The sequence below is a fragment of the Erpetoichthys calabaricus genome, chromosome 8, assembly GCF_900747795.2.
Source record: "Erpetoichthys calabaricus chromosome 8, fErpCal1.3, whole genome shotgun sequence".
NCBI classification, from domain to species: Eukaryota; Metazoa; Chordata; class Cladistia; order Polypteriformes; family Polypteridae; genus Erpetoichthys; species Erpetoichthys calabaricus.
In genome coordinates this window covers 83,883,204-83,903,385 of record NC_041401.2, presented here as the reverse complement: position 1 = coordinate 83,903,385, position 20,182 = coordinate 83,883,204, and the positions used below count along the sequence as shown (strand labels likewise).

At 42.9% G+C, this 20,182-nt stretch overlaps 1 protein-coding gene across 5 annotated transcripts in view; it reads left to right on the top strand.

The window, feature by feature from the left end:
* The window catches only part of srrm3 (serine/arginine repetitive matrix 3), a 437,508-nt gene that overhangs the window by 247,717 nt on the left and 169,609 nt on the right, over nt 1-20,182 (top strand). For all 5 annotated transcript variants that reach the window (XM_051930826.1, XM_051930824.1, XM_051930825.1 and 2 more), the window contains one exon: nt 15,585-15,825. In XM_051930826.1, coding sequence (XP_051786786.1) covers nt 15,611-15,825 — 215 coding nt within the window. In that variant the 5' untranslated portion in view covers nt 15,585-15,610. The remainder of the gene's footprint in view (nt 1-15,584; nt 15,826-20,182) is intronic.

The window sequence follows — 20,182 nt, the reverse complement described above, 5'->3', positions numbered from 1 at the left end:
GGGGCGGAGCGTTGATCCCCGCGAGGGACGTTCTCCTCCAAGAGGACGCGTCGTCCGGACCCTGGCGACGATGTCGAGACCCCCCAGCGAACCTTGGGGGAACAGTGTATCTGTTATCCCACCGCTCCCCTGTCCTCCGGGGACAACTTCGCCATAGGTGGCCCGGTTGACGGCAGTTGTAACACCGCCGCTGTCCTCCTGGTCGCCTCTCTTCTTGGGACCTAAAACACCTTGGGAATTCCGTCAGGGTTAGCTCCGCCCTTTCCTCCGCCAAGGAGGGAATTATGGCCGCTTTGTTGCTCTCAGCACATTTCATTAACATGTCAGGAGACCCGCGTTTTATTTTGGGGGTCTCCTGCTTTCTCTGGGGCTTGTGCACAGCATGAGGCTCTCTATGGAAAAGAGAGAGCCTCTTTGCTGTTTGCACGCCCGTTGTCCTGTGTATTATTGGAGGCGGCGTCATTAGTACCACATCGCTCTGGGTAACAGCACTATCCAGCCGCCCCGGTTCAATTGGTACTTCCTCCGCCCCTCCAGTAACCAACGGCAATCCCTTTATCACGCGGGTCGGGCTCTTAAGGTCCGCATTGGTCCAGAGCGGCGTCTGATACCGTCGCCCCGGTTCTATCGGACAATTGCCCGACCACTCCGTCATTGTGCCACACTCCAGTGTCGGGTTCACAGCGCTTTGGCAACCGCTACTTTTTAAACGCAGTGCCGGTTCACACTGTGTCCCCTTATTATATACGGTACAGAGGGCACCTACCTGCACCGCCGCATTAATCGAGGCCGGGGCTTCATGGCCTAAGCGCCGAAGGTATTCTTCCAGTCTTATCAACGGCGCTTTGACTGTAGCTCCCAGCTCCTCCAGACGTTCTCTCAAGTCCGCAATCCCCTGCAAGAAAGCCAGTACGGGCTCGAGTACCTCCTCGAGATCGCGTACCATATATTCAGTTAATTCGGCCGTAGGTATGTACATTTCGTTATTTTGATTACCTGCCGACCGGGAACCAATGAGCACGTCCACTCCTGGCACGTGCTCTGCTGGGCTTCGCAAGGTCTCCTGGGAGTTGGAGTCTTCTGAGGGACGGGTGGCTGCAAGACGCTGACTGAGGTCTGCCTTTTTACCATTAACGGCAGACCCTTCAGTCACATCCCGCCCCTCTTTCTTTTTATTTACTACTGGCGCTGCTTCGCTCGCCGCCCCCTTCCCCTTCAGGGAGCGCAGACGCGTTGGGGAATTATTGACCTCACCGACGGCTCCAAACTGACCTTCTTCCTGGTCGCCGTCGCGCGAGGTCACGTGGATACATCCCACGAATGGGTTCACCGCTTCCAGCCGACTTCCAGCCCGACTTGCCTTCTGGGTATCGCGGCCATCTTGCCACGGTACGAGGCAGGTATCCGATTCACCGGGTGTTTTCCGAAGGCAGGCCTCTGCAAAATAGGAATAACACATCCCCTGCCCATCGGGCGTTGCCCCGGCACATACCTCCGGATTTTTCCACGGTGTCCCCGATTCATTTAGGGTTGTTGATGCGGCCGATTGCTGGCAGCCTTCTTGCTGCTTTGCCCTTCGGGCTTGCTCAGCCTTTATCGGCTGCCGGTCCTCCTCACACCCAGTCAGGTAAGTCCAGGTCAGCTCGGCGTCGGTCGCGGTCTTCACCCAGTTGGTGTTGGCCTTCTTTTTGCCAGACCTTTTCCCCATTTCAGCTGGCTGTGTGTCACGGCTCACGATTGCAGCGTTCTTCTTCGCGGGTGGAGTTTTCACCTCTGCGGTTACTAGAGGGACCTTCTTAGGGTTCTCTGCCACAACGAATTTAATTGTAAATGCAGATCCTCTGCCTCTAGACGGCCAGAGTCTCCTGCCGACTACGCCAGTGTAGCAGATACGGCTTTTGTCCACCTCTCGAACCCTCAGGTACCACTCTTGAGACCAGGTGAAAGTACAATAACTATTTATTTATCTATTGTACAGTGCACAAAGCACTCCACACACCACACTCATTAACTACAATAAACTCTTTCTATAAACAACCAATCCTCCTCGCCCAGACACGTCGCCACCCTACCTCCCAGCTCAGCTCAGTGTTCTGGGCTTCCCATAGTCCTTTTATAGCTCCTGACCCGGAAGTGGTTCCAAGCACAACCCACAAGTCCATTTCCTTCCGGGTCAGGGCAAACAGTCCTCTTCTTCATCCCGGGAGCACGTTGCTTCCTCCAGTCCCGTGACTGTGACGCACTCCCGAGTTATAGGGCACGCAAGAGCCCACTAGCCCCTTTACAGCGACTCCTGGCAGCCCCCAAGGTATCCAGCAGGGCTGTGTATAGAAACTACAAAGTCCATGAGGCCCTGCTGGAACTCGGGGCACCAATATGCTGTCCGGAGGGCTCCTCCTAGCGGCCTGGGGGTGAGGGCCGGACTGGAAAGCCGGCAATCCTCCACAAGATAGATAGATAGATAGATAGATAGATAGATAGATAGATAGATAGATAGATAGATAGATAGATAGATAGATAGATAGATAGATAGATAGATAGATAGATAGATAGATAGATAGAACTTTATATGTCTCCAGGGTTAACTTTGATCTTTTACCGATATAAATATATTGCTCAAAAAAAATTAAAGGAACACTTTTTAATCAGAGTATATCACTCAAGTCAATGAAACTTCTGGGCTATTGATGTGGTCAGTTAAGTAGCAGAGGGGGTTGTTAATCAGTTTCAGCTGCTTTGGTGTTAATGAAATTAACAGCAGGTACACTAGAGGGGCAACAATGAGACGACCCCTAAAACAGGAATGGTTTAACAGGTGGAGGCCACTGACATTTTTCCCTCCTCATCTTTTCTGACTGTTTTTTCACTAGTTTTGCATTTGGCTGTGGTCAGTGTCACTACTGGTAGCATGAGGCGATACCTGGACCCTACACAGGTTGCACAGGTAGTCCAACTTCTCCAGGATGGCACATCAATATGTCTCCCAGCACAGTCTCAAGAGCATGGAGGAGATTCCAGGAAATAGGCAGTTACTCTAGGAGAGCTGGACAGGGCTGTAGAAGGTCCTTAACCCATCAGCAGGACCAGTAACTGCTCCTTTGGGCAAGGAGGAACAGGATGAGCACTGCCAGAGCCCTAGAAAATGACCTCCAGCAGGCCGCTGGTGTGAATGTCTCTGACCAAACAATCAGAAACAGACTTCATGACGGTGGCCTGAGGGCCAGACATCCTCTAGTGGGCCTTGAATCACTGCCTGGCACCATGGAGCTCGATTGTCATTTGCCAATAAATACCAGAATTGGCAGGTCCACCACTGGCTCCCTATGCTTTTCACAGATGAGAGCAGGTTCACCCTGAGCACATGTGACAGACGTGAAAGGGTCTGGAGAAGCTGTGGAGAACGTTATGCTGCCTGTAACATCGTTCAGCATGACCGGTTTGGTGGTGGGTCAGTGATGGTCTGGGGAGGCACATCCATAGAAGGACACACAGACCTCTACAGGCTGGACAATGGCACCTTGACTGCCATTAGGTATCAGGATGAAATCCTTGGACCCATTGTCAGACCCTATGCTGGTGCAGTGGGTCCTGGGTTCCTCCTGGTGCACGACAATGCCCGGCCTCATGTGGCGAGAGTATGCAGGCAGTTCCTGGAGGATGAAGGAATTGATACCATTGACTGGCCCCCATGCTCACCTGACCTAAATCCAATGGGACATTATGTTTTGGTCCAACACCACCAGGTTGCACCTCAGACTGTTTAGGAGTTCAGTGATGCCCTGATCCACATCTAGGAGGAGATCCCCCAGGACAGCATCCGTCTTCTCATTAGGAGCATGCCCCGACATTTTCAGGCATGCACACAAGCATGTGGGGGCCATATAAACTACTGAGTACGATTTGGAGTTGCTGCAATTAAATTTCAGCAAAATGTACTAGCCTGTTGCATAATTTTTTCACTTTGTTTTTCGGGGTGTCTTTGAATTCAGCCTCCTGTAGGTTGATAATTTTAATTTCCATTAAACGATGTGGCATCCTTTCATTCCTAACACATTACCTAGTGCATATTAGTATAGATATCCAGCATGATATTTTTTCCCATTGGGATCTTATGTGTTTTGAAATTGTTCCTTTAATTTTTTTGTGCAGTTTATAAATGAAAGACCTGTGTCTGCTCTGGTCACGCTCAACCACAGCTACTAGATGGCACGTGCATGCATTTTTAAATTGTTTCAGTGCTTGCATGCATCTCACTTCTCACTACAAAAGACCTGTGTGCAGCAACACCACCACGCAACAACGATGTTGTGCTAATGACACAGATAAAGAGACACATTGTCTAAATGAAGCAAACGCCGTAGCTTAACAACATGCAATGAAGCACCCCACTAACAGAGGGCAAGGCTTGAAGTTTTCACTAAAAACATTGTCTATCTGAAGGTATTTTCTCGAGACAAGGATTAATCGGACTCATGTGCCAGTGATATGGCTAAAATATCTGCTTATGAAAAGCCAATGGGGCACAGGTGGGTCCACATCCTCTGCCCTGGGTCATTCTTAAGAGTTAGCTGATGCCTCTTCAAGTTCAAAAATATAGTAAAACTGCTAGGGAGTCTTCCGGTTGTTTTTTGTCCCAAAGACCATACACAGTTAATATAATATTCATGCTTTTGGTTGATTATTGATTACTTTAAACAATGTATATGTATTGCTCAAAAATACTGTAGTTTACATTTATAGAAATGAACTCATGTAGAAAAATAAATATTCTCTACTGTAATATAGTTCTCAGGATATGTATGAAAGAAATCTCAGAAAGAGAAAAACAACTACAGTATTTACATTGTCATTTTAAATTGATATTTATTTGGTTCTATAATTCCTGCGAATTATAAAATGCAAGGTCTTGGAAACTATTAGATAGAATTGGTCACAAATAGGAAGTGGCAGAGCTGTCTCTTTAGAAGCTAAACATTACTCATCAGTTTTAATTTAATGAATTAATCAATCAGTCAGCTAATTAATTGAGTGTTCATTGTTGGGAGTGCAAGCACTTTACATCACATGTAAGGTCAAGCTGAAAAGGCAATCATATTCTAAAGAAACAAAATGCATATTGTGTCACACGTTAAATGGTTTGCCTCTTTATTCATTTTACTTTTTTTATCACAGCTGCTGAATTAACAATTTACTTTACACATACTGATGGCAAATGTTTAAAAAAATGATGGAAAACGTTGAAGTTTTTGTACTGTCATTTTGAACATACTTGACAAATGGAAGTAGACAGCACAGTGTGAAATGTCCACTGGTGTGTTTCCATTACAGTGCTGCATTTCCCAGTAAGGCAGGTAAACAGTCTTATTTCATTGCACGCATATCTGTAGTAGTAGGGTGTTGTGCTGCGTTAGCCATTATGGATGCCATGAGAAGTCAAGTGAAATAACCCCTTTTGTTTAACTACGTGCCTGAAGAAGAGGCCTGAGCAGCTTTCATATTGTAATCTGTTCAGTTAGCCAATAAAAGGTGTCATTTTGTAGGGCTTTTTATTATTGCATGCATATGAAACTGACAATTTAAGAAACCCAAGAGCCATGTTTGCACTTTGCTCCAGTATATACAATCCAGGTATAGAGGAGTCTCACTTGAAAATTCCCTCAGACTTGTATGCTTTTCTTTTTCTGTGATGAAAATTACTTCACCTGTACATAACAAGCTGGCAAGACATGTCTGGAAAGATTGCTATGAGGATATTCGATACTTGCATAACTTCGCCAGTATAAAAATGATCATATCAACATCTTACAAGGAACTGATCTCACGATTACTTTTGAATCTTGTCTTTCAGGCAGTTGTTTGCACTAAGGGTGCAGAATTTGCAAGTAAGCATCTCTGTCGCTCTGTGATGTAGCACCCTTTCCTCAGCACTTTCATGAACTCTTTTTTCATGTCACTGATCTCAGACAGATGTTTAAGCAGAGATTACTTGTGTGTATGGTAAAAGTCATGGTCAAATTATGGAGAGCAGAGCATGGATATTACAGTATGTACAGTAGCCCATCATTTTTAGTGTGTAGAAAAAGAAAAAATTCTAATCTCTCCCCTTGATCTTTTTTTGGTTTACAAGGAAGCCTAACCTGCTAGTGCAAACAAAAAGATTTTACTTAGTCATGCATGGAAAAGTAGCCCACAGATCATGGAGTACATTGTACCATGACCTTCATGACACACCTGTCTGTAGTGATGTATGCCGCATCAGCTTATGAGGTATAATTCTATATAATCATCAGTGATGGAGGCGACTTCTGGGGTATGGACAAAAGGTTTTTTGGCCTTGCTCATGGAAACCTTGCTCATGGAAACAGAAGTATGTCATCTTTTCACCAATTGCTGAAGGAGCACTTAGGATGTGGTATGGTTCCAGAAATCTCTCATATGCCAACGTAAAATTAACATAGAGCTCCACAATCAAAATGTGCAGTTTCAAGGAATAAGGCAAGACTTAAATTCAGCATGCTAACAGAACTAATAAAGCGAAACAAAATGTGCATAGGGATTTCCTGCTAATTACATATGCTGCTGCTGAAATCAAGCCGGGACTCCTTAATGTGTGGAGCTGCTTTTTCGTCTATTACCCTGTACTTGCTTGAATGCTGCAACATTAGATGGCAAAGGAAATTGGTGCAAAAAAGTCAGTCAGAGTCTCAACATTTGTGAGCTTAACAGTTTTTTAATTGACTAAGTTCCAGATGTATAAATTAAATTGTTATATGGGATTTAAATTTTAAATGTAGATAGATAGATAGATAGATAGATAGATAGATAGATAGATAGATAGATAGATAGATAGATAGATAGATAGATAGATAGATAGATAGATAGATAGATAGATAGATAGATAGATAGATAGATAGATAGATAGATAGATAGATAGAGTGAACACTGGGGGCATACAGCTATCCAAACCCCAGACACACCAAACACAGAAGCCAAGTTCAGCACACAAGACACATTTATTCCGCTGTAGGGAACGGTTTTGTCTCATTCCCCACAGTGTCACACTTCCCAAGCACAATACAAGATTTCATCCTTTCTTTTCTTCCTTCCTTCTCTCTTTCTTGTTCTGCCTCCACTCTTCTCCTGGCAAGCTTCGTCCACTTCCTCCCGACTCTGGCTCCTCAAATGGAGTGAGGTGGCTCCTTTTATTTCGCTCCTGGGAGTGTTCCAGGCGGCTCATCAGTGTTACCTGGAATCACTCCCAGGTGTGGTGGAAATCCAGTATTGGGTTCTGCAGCACCCCTTGGCAGCCCCCACAGAACCCAACAGGGCTGTACCTGCCTCCAATTTCCAGCGTGTGCTGAGGGAATCCGTGGTGCAACAGTCGCCCAGGAGGGCTGCTATCTAGTGTTCCAAGGGAGGTCCTGCCTCACCAATGCTCTCTCCCTGGTCCTTCCATTTCATTGATAGATAGATAGATAGATAGATAGATAGATAGATAGATAGATAGATAGATAGATAGATAGATAGATAGATAGATAGATAGATAGATAGATAGATAGATAGATAGATAGATAGATAGATAGATAGATAGATAGATGTAAAAGAAAATAAGGAGAATTAACTTATTCCTACATAGCCCCCTGGTCATGCTCCTTTCACAGAACAATTGGAAATTTTTGTTCATGGGATTGGACTTTGCTTTTTTTGTGATGACCTTTGTTTTTTGGCTTTTTGTTTTTTTCATAATCCACTTTTTCTCAGTTCATCCCCATCTGTGTCACATGCTAGTCAGAGCCCATCCCAGTAACAAAAGGTGCAAGGCTTGAACTCACCCCAGATGGGTGGAATGGCAAGGCATCATATACTGTATATGATATTTGCTGTGTGGAGTGTAAATGATTTCATATTTAAAATGTCATTCTGGTTTAATAAAACAGGCAATCCACTTATAGCAAACCTATTAATATTCTTTAGGTGTCATACTGTTCCTCTCCATATTCATGCCAGAATATGCTCTGAATCTCTCTGAACTGCATTACGCTATTATGAAGATCGATGCAAGCATTTTAGCAGATGTAATATAACACCTGCCTGCCCTTTTGTGCTGATCTCTGAAGGCCTCTGCACAGGGTGCAACCATCACAATCAGGTTTAGATATGAGCTTTCATGTCACAATATAAGAGATTTAGTGTGAATTAATTTCTTTTTTCTTTGAAAAGAGGGGCCTAATTAATTCATGAGACTAATTAAGCTGTTTTAGCTTCTTTAATTGTGCTGACTAAGCTGCAACAATGCTTTATATATGCCTTTTGAGACCTCTTTGATAACTTTCCATCTAGGTAAGCCAATTATGGAGGTGTTACAGGGACACCATCCCCTGTACTTCAGAAAGCAGCTTTGAACATGAATTACAAGCAAAGGAGTTTTGAAATTTCAATGTTGGTATAACAAAAGAGTGCTTAGTCAGGAATTTTGCTACTGTTTAAAATCTGACCTAGATTCTGGCCATTGTTTATCTTATTCATAGCTGCAATACAAATCTTGTGTTAGGTACATTATTTTGCTAATATTCTGTATGCCTAAAAATGTAATTATTATCTTACTATATCTTCTTGCTTTTAGTCATCTTGGCAACTTGAAATTATGAATGTATAATATGTGAATAGATAAGAGTAGCTTTATGAAAAACCTACATGTTAATCAGTGCTTTTAAAATCAATATTGTCAAATGTAAAATAACCTAGCCTAAGAAAAACATCCAACAATTTATAAGGCTTGCTCAATCCAACTAAAGGACGATGAAACATAATGAGAAAAACACAGCGCTAAAATTTTGCATACTTTCTGTTGTGAAAAAATGAAAAAAGAGAAAAATGAAGGTGTTATGCTGTGTAGCATGTGGGGCAGTTACCAACCAATTAAAAGAAAGCTTATGTTATATAGGGAATGTGAAGGCCCTAAATACGATTTTCAGCAAGCTTTGTAAAACCGTCTGTTAGTTTCCTGAAAAATGCTGAATTTTCTAGCCCTCATGGGGTCTTTCCAAAGATACTTTTTACAATGTTTTCATATGACAAACATTTGCTGATTGTCTTAAAAATAAAAAAATGCTTATCTTGCTTCTGAACCTTGATATGTTAGTTGGCTGTCATCCATATTCACACTGAAGCATTCATCCTCAGGGCTAGTTTCTAAAAACTAACATTTTGTGTAGTCATTTTATATCCAATACTTAACTTTGTGATGGGGAAACCAACAAATAAGGCCATTGTGCTGCTTTTCCAAGTCAGGCTGTGAAAATTATTTAAGAAAAGATGTCAGTCTGCAGTGGAGTGTTGAAAATGAACACACAGTCGTCTTTATGAATGATGGAGTCATTAGTCTAGCAGGGTCATTTGGTTTTAGTGGAAACCTATTATAGCTGGTGCCTTTATCATTGAATTCATCTTCATCACTTCCACCCAGGAAAACCCACAATAACGCTAATCCTATTACTGATGATATTGAAAATGGTGAGCATCTAGTCTGATATATATATATATATATATATATATACATACTGTATATTAATGACAAAAGAGAGTACTCAAAAATAAGTGTAGGGGTACAACCAATGGAGCGAAAATGCTGATGACAACAGAATATAACGCTTCTGGGTCAGAACACCAATTGTCTCAGTCGCGGGTCTGTAATAAACTCCACTTTTGATAGCCTCTTAGTCTTTATAGTGCACTCCCAGAAGGGACAGAACCTTGACCTAAGATGCAGAAGCTGTTATATTTCAGCCTGGGCTCCTCTCCTGGCTGGCATTCAAATTCATGTTTTATGTCTTTGTTGTTCATTTTTGAGTCTTTTACTTATGTTAATTATGTGCATCATCCTTTATTTTTGATTTAGTCTATGTATATGAACTGCCTTTGTTATGTTTCATGAGTCAGGGCCACCTATCAACCACCGCAGGAACTGCCTTACATCTTATAAATCCAGAGGGTCTTCCAAAGTTCCTGACAGTTCATTTTGAATGTGGTTAGGCATTGTGATTTCTTGTGCTTTTGTGTATTTAAAGAACTTAGTGATTGTCTGGATTTCTGACTAGTTTGCTCTGTTTCTTGACTTTGCCTTGAATTGTGTGTTTGGACTTGATCACTTTGGATTGCCTTGCCAGCAACTCCTTTGTGCCTTGTGTGCCATACAGAGCAATTTTTAATAATAAACATTTCATTCAATAAAGATTCTTCATGGCCCTTTTTGTATCTAGGCAGAATTTTTGATGGGGTTCAACTCTAGTGGGCATTTTTGGAAGTTCTTTGGGGATTTACAGGCTTTGGAACTCCTAGTTTATAACAGAAGCTAACAAGTCACTCATCATCCAGCCAGTTTTCCTAAGAAATACAAATGAAAGGGAAGATGGTGCTATCAACAGCTCTCTGAACATGTACTGTAAGTGCTTGCACTTGACTGTATATATAGCAGGGGGTACAGATCAGTCACTTAAGTATATTCCATAGATGGAAAGGTTTTGGCCCCAAGTTTAAATTTTAATGACTAAACTCACCCTATGTATGTGTGTGTGTGTTAACGTGTGTGTTACAGTAGCCCAAAAACTATAGTCTCAAACCAGGGGTACATGGATCAGATTCAGTCCCAGCAGCACAGAGCGGTAGGGAAGAACCAACCACGCACAGCCTATCAGTCTATTGTAGGGCTCAATCACACATTCATTCATATGGAACCAATTTGGAGTCTCTGATTAAACTAGCTGTGTCTTCTTGGGATTTAGGTGAACAAACAAACTACCAAGAGAAATACCAGCTTTAAAATGGGGAGAACATGTTAATTCTAAACAGATAGTTAGTATGCATTGGATTCAAACCCGTCCTGCGGTGGGTTGGCACCCTGCCCGGGATTGGTTCCTGCCTTGTGCCCTGTGTTGGCTGGGAATGGCTCCAGAAGACCCCCATGACCCTGTATTCGGATTCAGCGGGTTGGAAAATGGGTGGATGGATGGATGGATGGATGGATTCAAACCCAAGATACTTTTTTTTATTCCATAAATATGCAGGATTTATTTGCTTCATGGAATGTGTGGTCATCTTGAGATAGCAGCAGTATATGCTGCAGCATGCAGGAGCTAGCATGGACCCTGTGAGGGATGGCCGGCCACACCTCCAGGCCGCCAGATGGAACTCTCCCAGCAGCATGGAAGGTCCCCAAATTCCAGCAGGGCATTATGGACATTGTAGTTGTTATAAACAACCCTGCTGGATACCATGGGGACCACCAGGAGCCGCTGTAGGGAGGCTTACAGAAGGCTACGTGCCCTATAACCCAGAAGTGCGTCATGATCACATGATCGGAAGGAACGATGTGCTTCCGGGTTGAAGAAAAGTACTTTTAATCTGACCCGGAAGTGATAAGGACTTATGGATTGTTGGGATGAAACCACTTCCGGGTCAGGGACTATTAAGGACTCTGGGAAACCCCAGACGAGTGAGCTGAGCTGGGTGGAAGGGTGGCAACGCGTCTGGGAGAGGAGGATTGGTTTATTGTATTGGTTATTGATTATTGAAGTATTGTTTGTGTAGTGTGGAGTGGAGGGTGCTTTGTGCACAGTATTATTATAAAATAAATAAGTATTGGAGTTTTACCCAGTGTTTGGAGTGGTATCTGAGGGTTCAAGGGAGCACTAGAGTCCCCTACTGCAACAGCCCTTTTTTGTTGACAACTACCCTTGAAAGAGAGTTTAGTAGAGATGTTCAGGAAATGTTTCATGAAGTGCATTTTTGCAGAGCTCACAGTTGTCATAATTACTATATAAGATGTTTGTGGTGCATCAGTATTATTATGGCTCAGTTTTGCCACATCTTGTTTCTAACAATTTGTTAAAACAGACCATATGGAAATCCAAGTGTGGAGGCTTTTTATCCCTAGCCTACAATTAAGGCATGGCCTATTGTTTTCTACAGTTGATTCATAGCACTCAGCTTTTTATATTATATTTCCCATATTAAACAGTTAAAACCTGAATGATCTCTAAATCCTTTAGCCTGCCCTCTGGCAAGTCCTGTTGAGATTCAATTGTGTGAAATTAGTTTTATTTTTGAGAAGGCAAGGAAAAAGAAAGCATGACTGTATCTGAGAGCTATGATTAAAAATCAACCAGTCAGTCAACTGATAGCTCATTCTTTCAATTTACCAATACAATAAATTGCATTGTAACAATGCTTCATTTGAAAGATGATATAACAGATGAAGACTGATTAAAAATCAGTACACATATTCATCATATCTCACTTTTGCATTATTAATACTGTGCAGAAAGCCTTTATGGAGTTAATCAGTGATTATTGTTTTACATAGAATGGTTTTTACAGAACAGTAAAGAAATAAACTAATTAGGTTTATCAGTTACAAAACTGAGTGCATAAACTAGTCACTTTAACGTCTACCAGTCTAACTTCTTCTGAGATACAGTGGTACCTCTGGTCACGACCGTAATTCGTTCCAAACCTCTGGACGCAACCCGATTTGGTCGCGACCTGAACGTAATTTCCCCATAAGATTGTATGTAAATACAATTAATCCGTTCCAGACCATACAAACTGTATGTAAATATATATTTTTTAAGCACAAAAATAGTTAATTAGACCATAGAATGCACAGTGTAACAGTAAACTAAATGTAAAAACATTGAATAACACTGAGAAAACCTTGAACAACAGAGAAACTAACATTGTAAGAGATTGCGCTAGACCCTTACTAACCGCTCGCTGTAAACTTTTTTTATGAGTTTTAAGCACAGGGGAAAAAAATTAAATGCCATTTCTCTTGCGAAACTTTTCAAACCATCCTCTACTGGCTTTAAATTCCTCACCTTCGCCACTCGAAGAAGGATTTTTTTTCAGCAAATTGCCATGAATCTTTCTGGCTTTTGCACATATGATCAGCTGGCTTACGCTATCCCATGCAAGTTGCTTTTCATTCAACCACACTAGCAATAGTTTTTCCACCTCTTCCAGCACTTGAGGCCTCTGCTTGGTTGACATTATAACTCCTTTTGCAACATCAGCTGCTTTGTTAGGCCCTGTATACGCAAACAAAAGAAAATGGGAAACGGAGAATGGGAAATCATTGGTGCACGTAGGGAAACTGGCCACCAGTGTTTTTGTTCGCCACCAGAGCAGGTGGTCGTGAACAGATGCAAAATTTTGGCAAACGTGTTGATCGTAACCCGATTTGTACGTGTTCGTAAATGTTTGTGACCAAGTTGTACTGTATTCCTCAACTACACAAGACAATGGACTAACCTATGAGCATTCAGGTAGTAGACTGAGCCCTGCTTCAGTTTAGTCTGAATGGAGCTTGCTTATAGCAGATCATGATTCAGGATTCATTTTATAAAAGACTGTGTTGAGGAAAGAGATGCATGGTGGAGCAGTGGTAATCACCGCTGCCTCATGCATCCAGAGTCCTGGCATTTAATCCTGGCCTGCTCACTACCCATGTAGAGTGTTGACTTTCTGTTCCCGTCTGTGTGGGTTTCTCATTCAGATACTCCTGTTTTCTCCCATATCCCAAAAACATGCAGGTTGAGGTTAATTACTGACTCTAGGCTGACCCTGTATGAGTGACTGTGTGTGAATAAATGTGCCCTGCAGTGGACTGGTATTCAGTCCAGGGTTTGTTCATGCCACCCTAAACCGAATTAAGCAGGTTTGATAGTTATGAATGTACTGAAAAATAATAATAATTAACTCATTCAACCTTAGCACTCCTGTACACTGCAGTGTTGTTTCTTCGTACATAATCTTTCATCTAACATATTAATGCAGGCAACAAATATAAAGCCATGGACAGGAAAGTCTCAATTAGTGTCACCAGAAGGCAGTTTTCCATACTGGCATATCTTAGGGCAGGGGATCCATGGTATCCGAGGGGAGTTCTGCTCACCAGCTGTATCTCTAGTGTTATAGCAAGCAACATATGTGTCATAATTTTTATTAAACTTTCCTGGGTAAAGAGAGCAGTGAAATAAGGCATTTTATTGATATTATGTCAGCTGGAAGCACTGCAGGCACACTACTTTTGAAGGATTATGGAGATCTGAGGATTCTGTACATCACTAACACAAAAATTCCATCTTGACTAATGCCAGCAAGAAGGCTCAAAATGAGACTACTGGGACCATGGTCATGTAGTCTAATGGCAACGTAGCATCAGGCCTGATGACAGATCATATTCTATTTTTTTACTCTAAGATGGGTATAAGTAGCCATCTTCTTCCCAGAAAAGACATTCAACAATGATCAGAGAGAAAGGGAGAATAGAATTAAACTAGACAGAAGGTGAAAGAATATGGAGTCTGGAGGTCTGGTAACTGAGTTTCCCGTTTTGGTGGCTGATGCTTGTGACAGCTTTACAATCAGATCCAGTAAAGCTTGACATTGTTAATTTGCTCCTGTATTCTCATTCTTCTCAATTAATGCTAATTAAAGTGATGATCCTTCCATTTACTTATGCACTGTTGTTGAATTTTAAGAATTGGATAATTCATACACATTTGCAATTTTTTTTTCAGTAATGTGCCCATTGAATGGCTGTATGTGAAAAGTATGAAATCCATTTTAAAAAAGTAAAGGTCAATAACATTTACTTGTATTCCCTGGCAAAGCAGTAATCAACTGTAGCATGTTTGCAGGCCATTGATTATAAAAATTATTACCAAGAGGTTAACTTTTCAGCCTTGATTGCTTATAGATCAGTTGGGGTGGAATGTGAATGTACTGTGTGATAGCCATTTACTGTTTTGTATCGCTCCATCATGGATAGAAGAAATAGGAAAGGACAGATTAATAGAGGCCCATATTACATTGATTTGTGTCCAAAAATGATTCAAGTTGAAGATAATTGGTTTACTCTTGTTATTTCTAAGGGTTCGAAATCACCAATGCCAAATTCCTGTGGACTGAAGATTTCCTTTTATTTACTATGCTTTTAGTTCTTTCTTTTTTTACCACTAATCTTTTTTATAAATGAATACGTCTAATATCATCTCTTGACACCCTTGGGAGCTGCATGAGAAATTAATTAAACAGATGAAATTGTGATGCTAACATGTAAAATTGAAATCAGAGCGAAGAATTGTGGGTAATGCATTATTTTACAGGGTAGATGATATTTAACATTATAAGATTTGGGCTTACTGTGCTTCCTGAGGAGCTTGCTCCAAGTGTTGTTATTATAGGGGATTCTGCTGGGAGTGGAAGGAGGCGTTTGGATATGCCAACGAGACAAAATATTAGTCAAGAGTTAAAGCATTAATGCTAATATTATTTGCAGGCAGCATTTTGATGCAAACAGAAACAGAGACTAAGCCGTCTGATGGATGCTTTGAAAGAAATGCAGTCAAGGCATGCTGAGAGGTAGATTAGGAAGGCTCTTTCTCCATTAAACTGTCAGATTACATTTAGCAAAACCGATTACAGTAGGTTTTTTTTCAGTAGTGGGGAATGAATTGAAGAAATGAAGACAAAACAAGGCAGTTGTCAAATTGTACAAATGTGTCCAACCAATTGTCTTTCAGGTAACTCTGGAAGCCAAGCAAGAGCCATGTATGATGGAGCAATGGTGCCCTCTCCGCAGGAGAACACCAATGGCTTTGCTCAGGCAAGTGCATCTACGAACCGACCCAAACAAGAGGAGGAGCCCAGGAAAGCAGAGCCCGTATTAGTGAAAAAGGCCCACCGAGAAATCCTGGATCATGAAAGAAAGAGGAGGGTAGAGCTCAAATGTATGGAGCTGCAAGAAATGATGGAAGAGCAAGGGTAAGTTGATAACCATGTGTTTCATATTGAAGCAGTCTATACCACTGAATTGTGAAGCAGAAAAGCAGCTCAAAAAGCACTACAGCAGAACTCTTCGTTCCTGAATAGTTCCTGACCATGTTTTTTATTTTTCACAGATAAAAAATTAGTTTCTTAAGAATGTGATATAACTGACCATCATTCACATATTAAGCTAGCAAAGATCCTTTATTAAGTGACCCAGTTATTTAGAAGGTCTCTGTGATGGTGCTCCATGCTCCCACTTCCATTCTGGGAGCCTCTTGAACTCAACACTGTCAATAACATAACATAACATAAAACAATAACATAACCAGGCATATGAGGACACTCACACATCCAAGCAAGGGGAAGGTGTAAAGGTGTTCAGTGCTTTTATTAAACAGAAAGTGTTCAAAAAGTACTGTGTATTCAAAGAAGTCAATAAATAAATAATCCTTAAAGTGAATTTTGGAGGTTAAAAGTAATCCAATAAATAAATCCATTAAAATGAAGTTAAAACACTGGCAGGAAAATGTCCTTTAAAATTGAGCCCTGGTGCCTTTCCTTTACAACTAACTTCTCCTCGTCTCATCCCTTTCCGGATCTTGTAGACCGAGGAGAAATCCACCAGCAGACGCAAACAACATTTCGGACCTGGCCTGCGTCCCCGCCACCAATCCCACATCGTTCTACGGGGAGCGGCCGAGCCTTCCTCCACTCCGCGTCCACCGCTGCCATTCCTGGCTCCACCCGGCGAAAGCACACTGTCCTCCCACCGCTGCCTACTCAATGGCTCCTCCCGGCGAGAGCACACACCTGAGCACGATGCTGTGAGCGACCAATCAGGAGCGACCCTTCAGCCCCCTGGTCACACACACTCCCCTCTGGGGCGCCATTCTTCTTTTCCTCGCACAGTCTCTCTCTCTGTCTCCTCCTGCCTTTCTCTCAATGCCTCTCTTTAACCTCTGTACTCTCTTTCCTTTGTTTTCCTTTTTTCTCCTGGTACTCACACCAGGGGTGGCTCTAGGCTCGTGGCGGCCCTGGGCAGAGAAAGAATCGGTGGCCCCTTCGCCCGCCAGTGTCAATATGGTATCTTATGCACAGCGGATGGCTACGTCCATTGCAGACACTGCATAGCCGCCTCGTGCTCATGACACAAGCGTTTAACTTTTGCCGAAATGTGCCGCTGTGTTTTGCCAGCTTTCGTGTACTCAAAATCTCTTCATTTTGCTTAGAATGGGTATGCAAATGTCTCGTGTCCCCTATCTGACCAGATATTCACTATGACTATTGCACTAACACTAATACTTTATTAAAACTAGGTGAAACATTAACTCGTAAAACGACTCGCCCACTTGCACTAGCTTCGCTTCTATATGTGCGTGTCCGTAACTTGAAAACCAAGTGGTGGCCCATGATATTCTCATTACGGCAGAACGTTATAATACTACATATAGCTTACTGCTCTAACTCTAGCGACATTTTTTTAAATACAGCATACTAATTAACAAGAAACACAATGTTTTTCGCCCATATTGCCATCAGCTGTGTCGTTATTTTCTCTTTCTGTTTTATATTCAATATATATTGGCGTGGCGGCCCCTGGGATTTGGCGACCCTGTGCAGGTGCACAGTTTGCACATGCCTAAGGCCGCCCCTGCTCACACTTTCTTTTTAATATGGGGGGTGTGACATAACTGCAGCAATCAGCAGCTCCCAGCACCAGTTTGGTTCACAGGCGGTCTTGCACCTGTGTACTAAGTGCAGGGCCATCTGCTCCGGCATTGTTCACGGGAACTGCTCTCACCACTCTACCACTCCCATCCAAAGATGCAAGTATGGCAATTAGAATTATTTATTTAAAACGCCAACCAGCTGCAGATCCCACTTTACCGTGCATGGTTCAAACCCACAACTCAGAGAGGCATTCTGTGGGTGGTGCCATGGACCACAGGGGTGCGAGCCTGACAACAGGAGTCAGAGGCTTGATGGGGTGCCTTGCCAGGAGCCAGAGAGGGCTACAAGGTCCCAGGTGTAAGAGCAGTATGGAAGGGTGGCTGAACTGCACTTTTGGTGCCTCCTTGGCTGCAAGAACCCGTAAGGGCTAAGTCATGGAGACGTCAGCTTTGAAGGAGAACACCTGGGCTTTCCTGCCATGTTTTTAACCTTGTTCATTTTAAAGGATTATTTATTTGGCTGTTTTAACCTCCACTGAACAACTTTTTTTATGCGATTATTTATTTATTGAAATGTTTTCACTGCATGATGTTTGGACACTGTTCTGAGTTTTGAATTGTTTTTAATAAAAGCACTGAGCACCTTATGCACCTACACATTGGTTCGTGTGTACAGTATTTGTCCTCATCTGCCAATCTCATCCCAGTCATAACTATTGACGGTGTCGGGTTCAAGAGGCTTCCAAATGCAACAGGGAGTATGGAGCCAACCCATACCGTCACAGTCTCATTTTGTAATTATACCATCTGAATAAGTGTTCTCCAAATTGAGTACATTACTTGTCTTTTTGGTTAATATTTTGTATACAGAATGGATACTAAAATTAAAGGCTTCCTTGAATGCCATTTTTTATACTTCTTCAGTGATGTTCCTGGGGTCATCAAGAGTTTCAGTTCACCCAATTTTAGACTCCTTTACTCTGACACAGCCGGGGTTGATCAAGCCTTGACTTGTGTCCAGGTTGCACTTTACCCCACAGGTTTCCTCTTCTAATCCGTGGCTGTCTTTATGACCCTTTATTAGTTGGCTGCACAGATGCCAAGGACAGTAAGTGTCTTGAAGAAGGCCTAGCCAGCAAACCCTCTGCAGCCTACTTCAATTGGCTTGCACCTTTCTCTTTGCACTGCTCCTCCAGCTCTGCGTAACTTCCTCTCTCTCTTTCATTAGCCTCTTGGATATTATCTTCCCATGGAACAATAAACTCCATATGTACAACCAGCTTGGAGGATCTGAGGAGCAAGACAATGTCTGGTCTCAGTGATATCAAGCGACTTCTTCTGGGAACTTGAGTGGACCAACTAGATCAGCTCTCAGGTCCCAGTCAAGTGCTGTGGCCAGTAAACTTCCAAAGGCAGAGTCGGGGGTCCCAGTTACTGTTGGTGGCTTTTCCCCAGTTATAATAATGTGATGATCCACATTGACCACCCACACTAATTCTGAGTGACAGAACTTTGTCTGGTGTCAGCTATAGCTCTGAAAACCTGATTGTGCCACCACTGATATTTCCCTTCTGTGACGATGCGGGTTCTGCTCCATGCTTCCATCTTGCTTCCAGGAACCCTTGAACCTGTCACCGTCGGTAATGTCACCAATGAGCTTGGCAGTGAGGCACAACAATGGAGCAAGGGGATGGTGCAAAAAAGTGCAAAGTGCTTTTATTAAAAACAAAACCAACAAAACAAAGTCCAAATAAATAAAGTGCAGTGCATCACAGTTTCTTCAATAAATAAATAATCCATAAAAACGAGTGAAATGGTGGAGGTTAAAAACACCATAGAAAAATCCTTTAAAAATGAACGAGGTTAAAACAACGGCTGGAAGCAGTCCTTTAAAAACACAAACCCCGGTGTCTACTTTAACCTGGCAACTCCTCTGCTTCTCCCATCTGGGCCCCGCAACAGGAGAGTCGCCCTACCAGCAGGTGACCTTCTTCCCACATGACTGATTTGGAGGCTTCCCGATCCCTGGCTTCGGTTTAGCACTCTCCAGATTGAGACTTGGCTTCCCCAATGACCACCAGGATGCTCACGCTGTGGAATCCATCACCCAAGCTTCCCGACTCCCGCTGTCTTAACACGGCGAGCCATCCTTCATCATTGGTCACTCCAGTTCCATGATCGCTCAGCTGGAGTATCGGCCAAACACTCTTCTCGGGGGCTCACCTCCCGGCTGCCTACGAGCACTCGCTCGCTCATTCTCTCTCTCTCTCTCTCTCTCTCTCTCTCTCTCTCTCTCTCTCTCTCTCTCTCTCTCTCCCTCTCTCCTCACGCACCGGCTTTCTCCTCCAGCTTCCTGCCTTCTTCCTCACTCCTGCAACCTCCTTTTCTTTCTTTCATTTTTTTCCTTTTTTCTTTTCCCCCTGCTTGCCACCTCGCGCTTCTAAATATTACGGGGACGTTGATCAGCTGTGGCAATAAGCAGTTCCCGGGAGCAATTACGGATGCGGATGACTCCTCACCTGTGCACTTAAGTGAGAATCGCCCGCATCACGAATTCCCTGAGAACCGCTCGGCCACAGTACCACGCCCCCTTTCTAAGCCGCAAGTGCGGCGATTATTTATTTAAAACTGGCCCTTTTGACATGAGATGTGGACCTGCTATACCACATTCCATCCCCCAT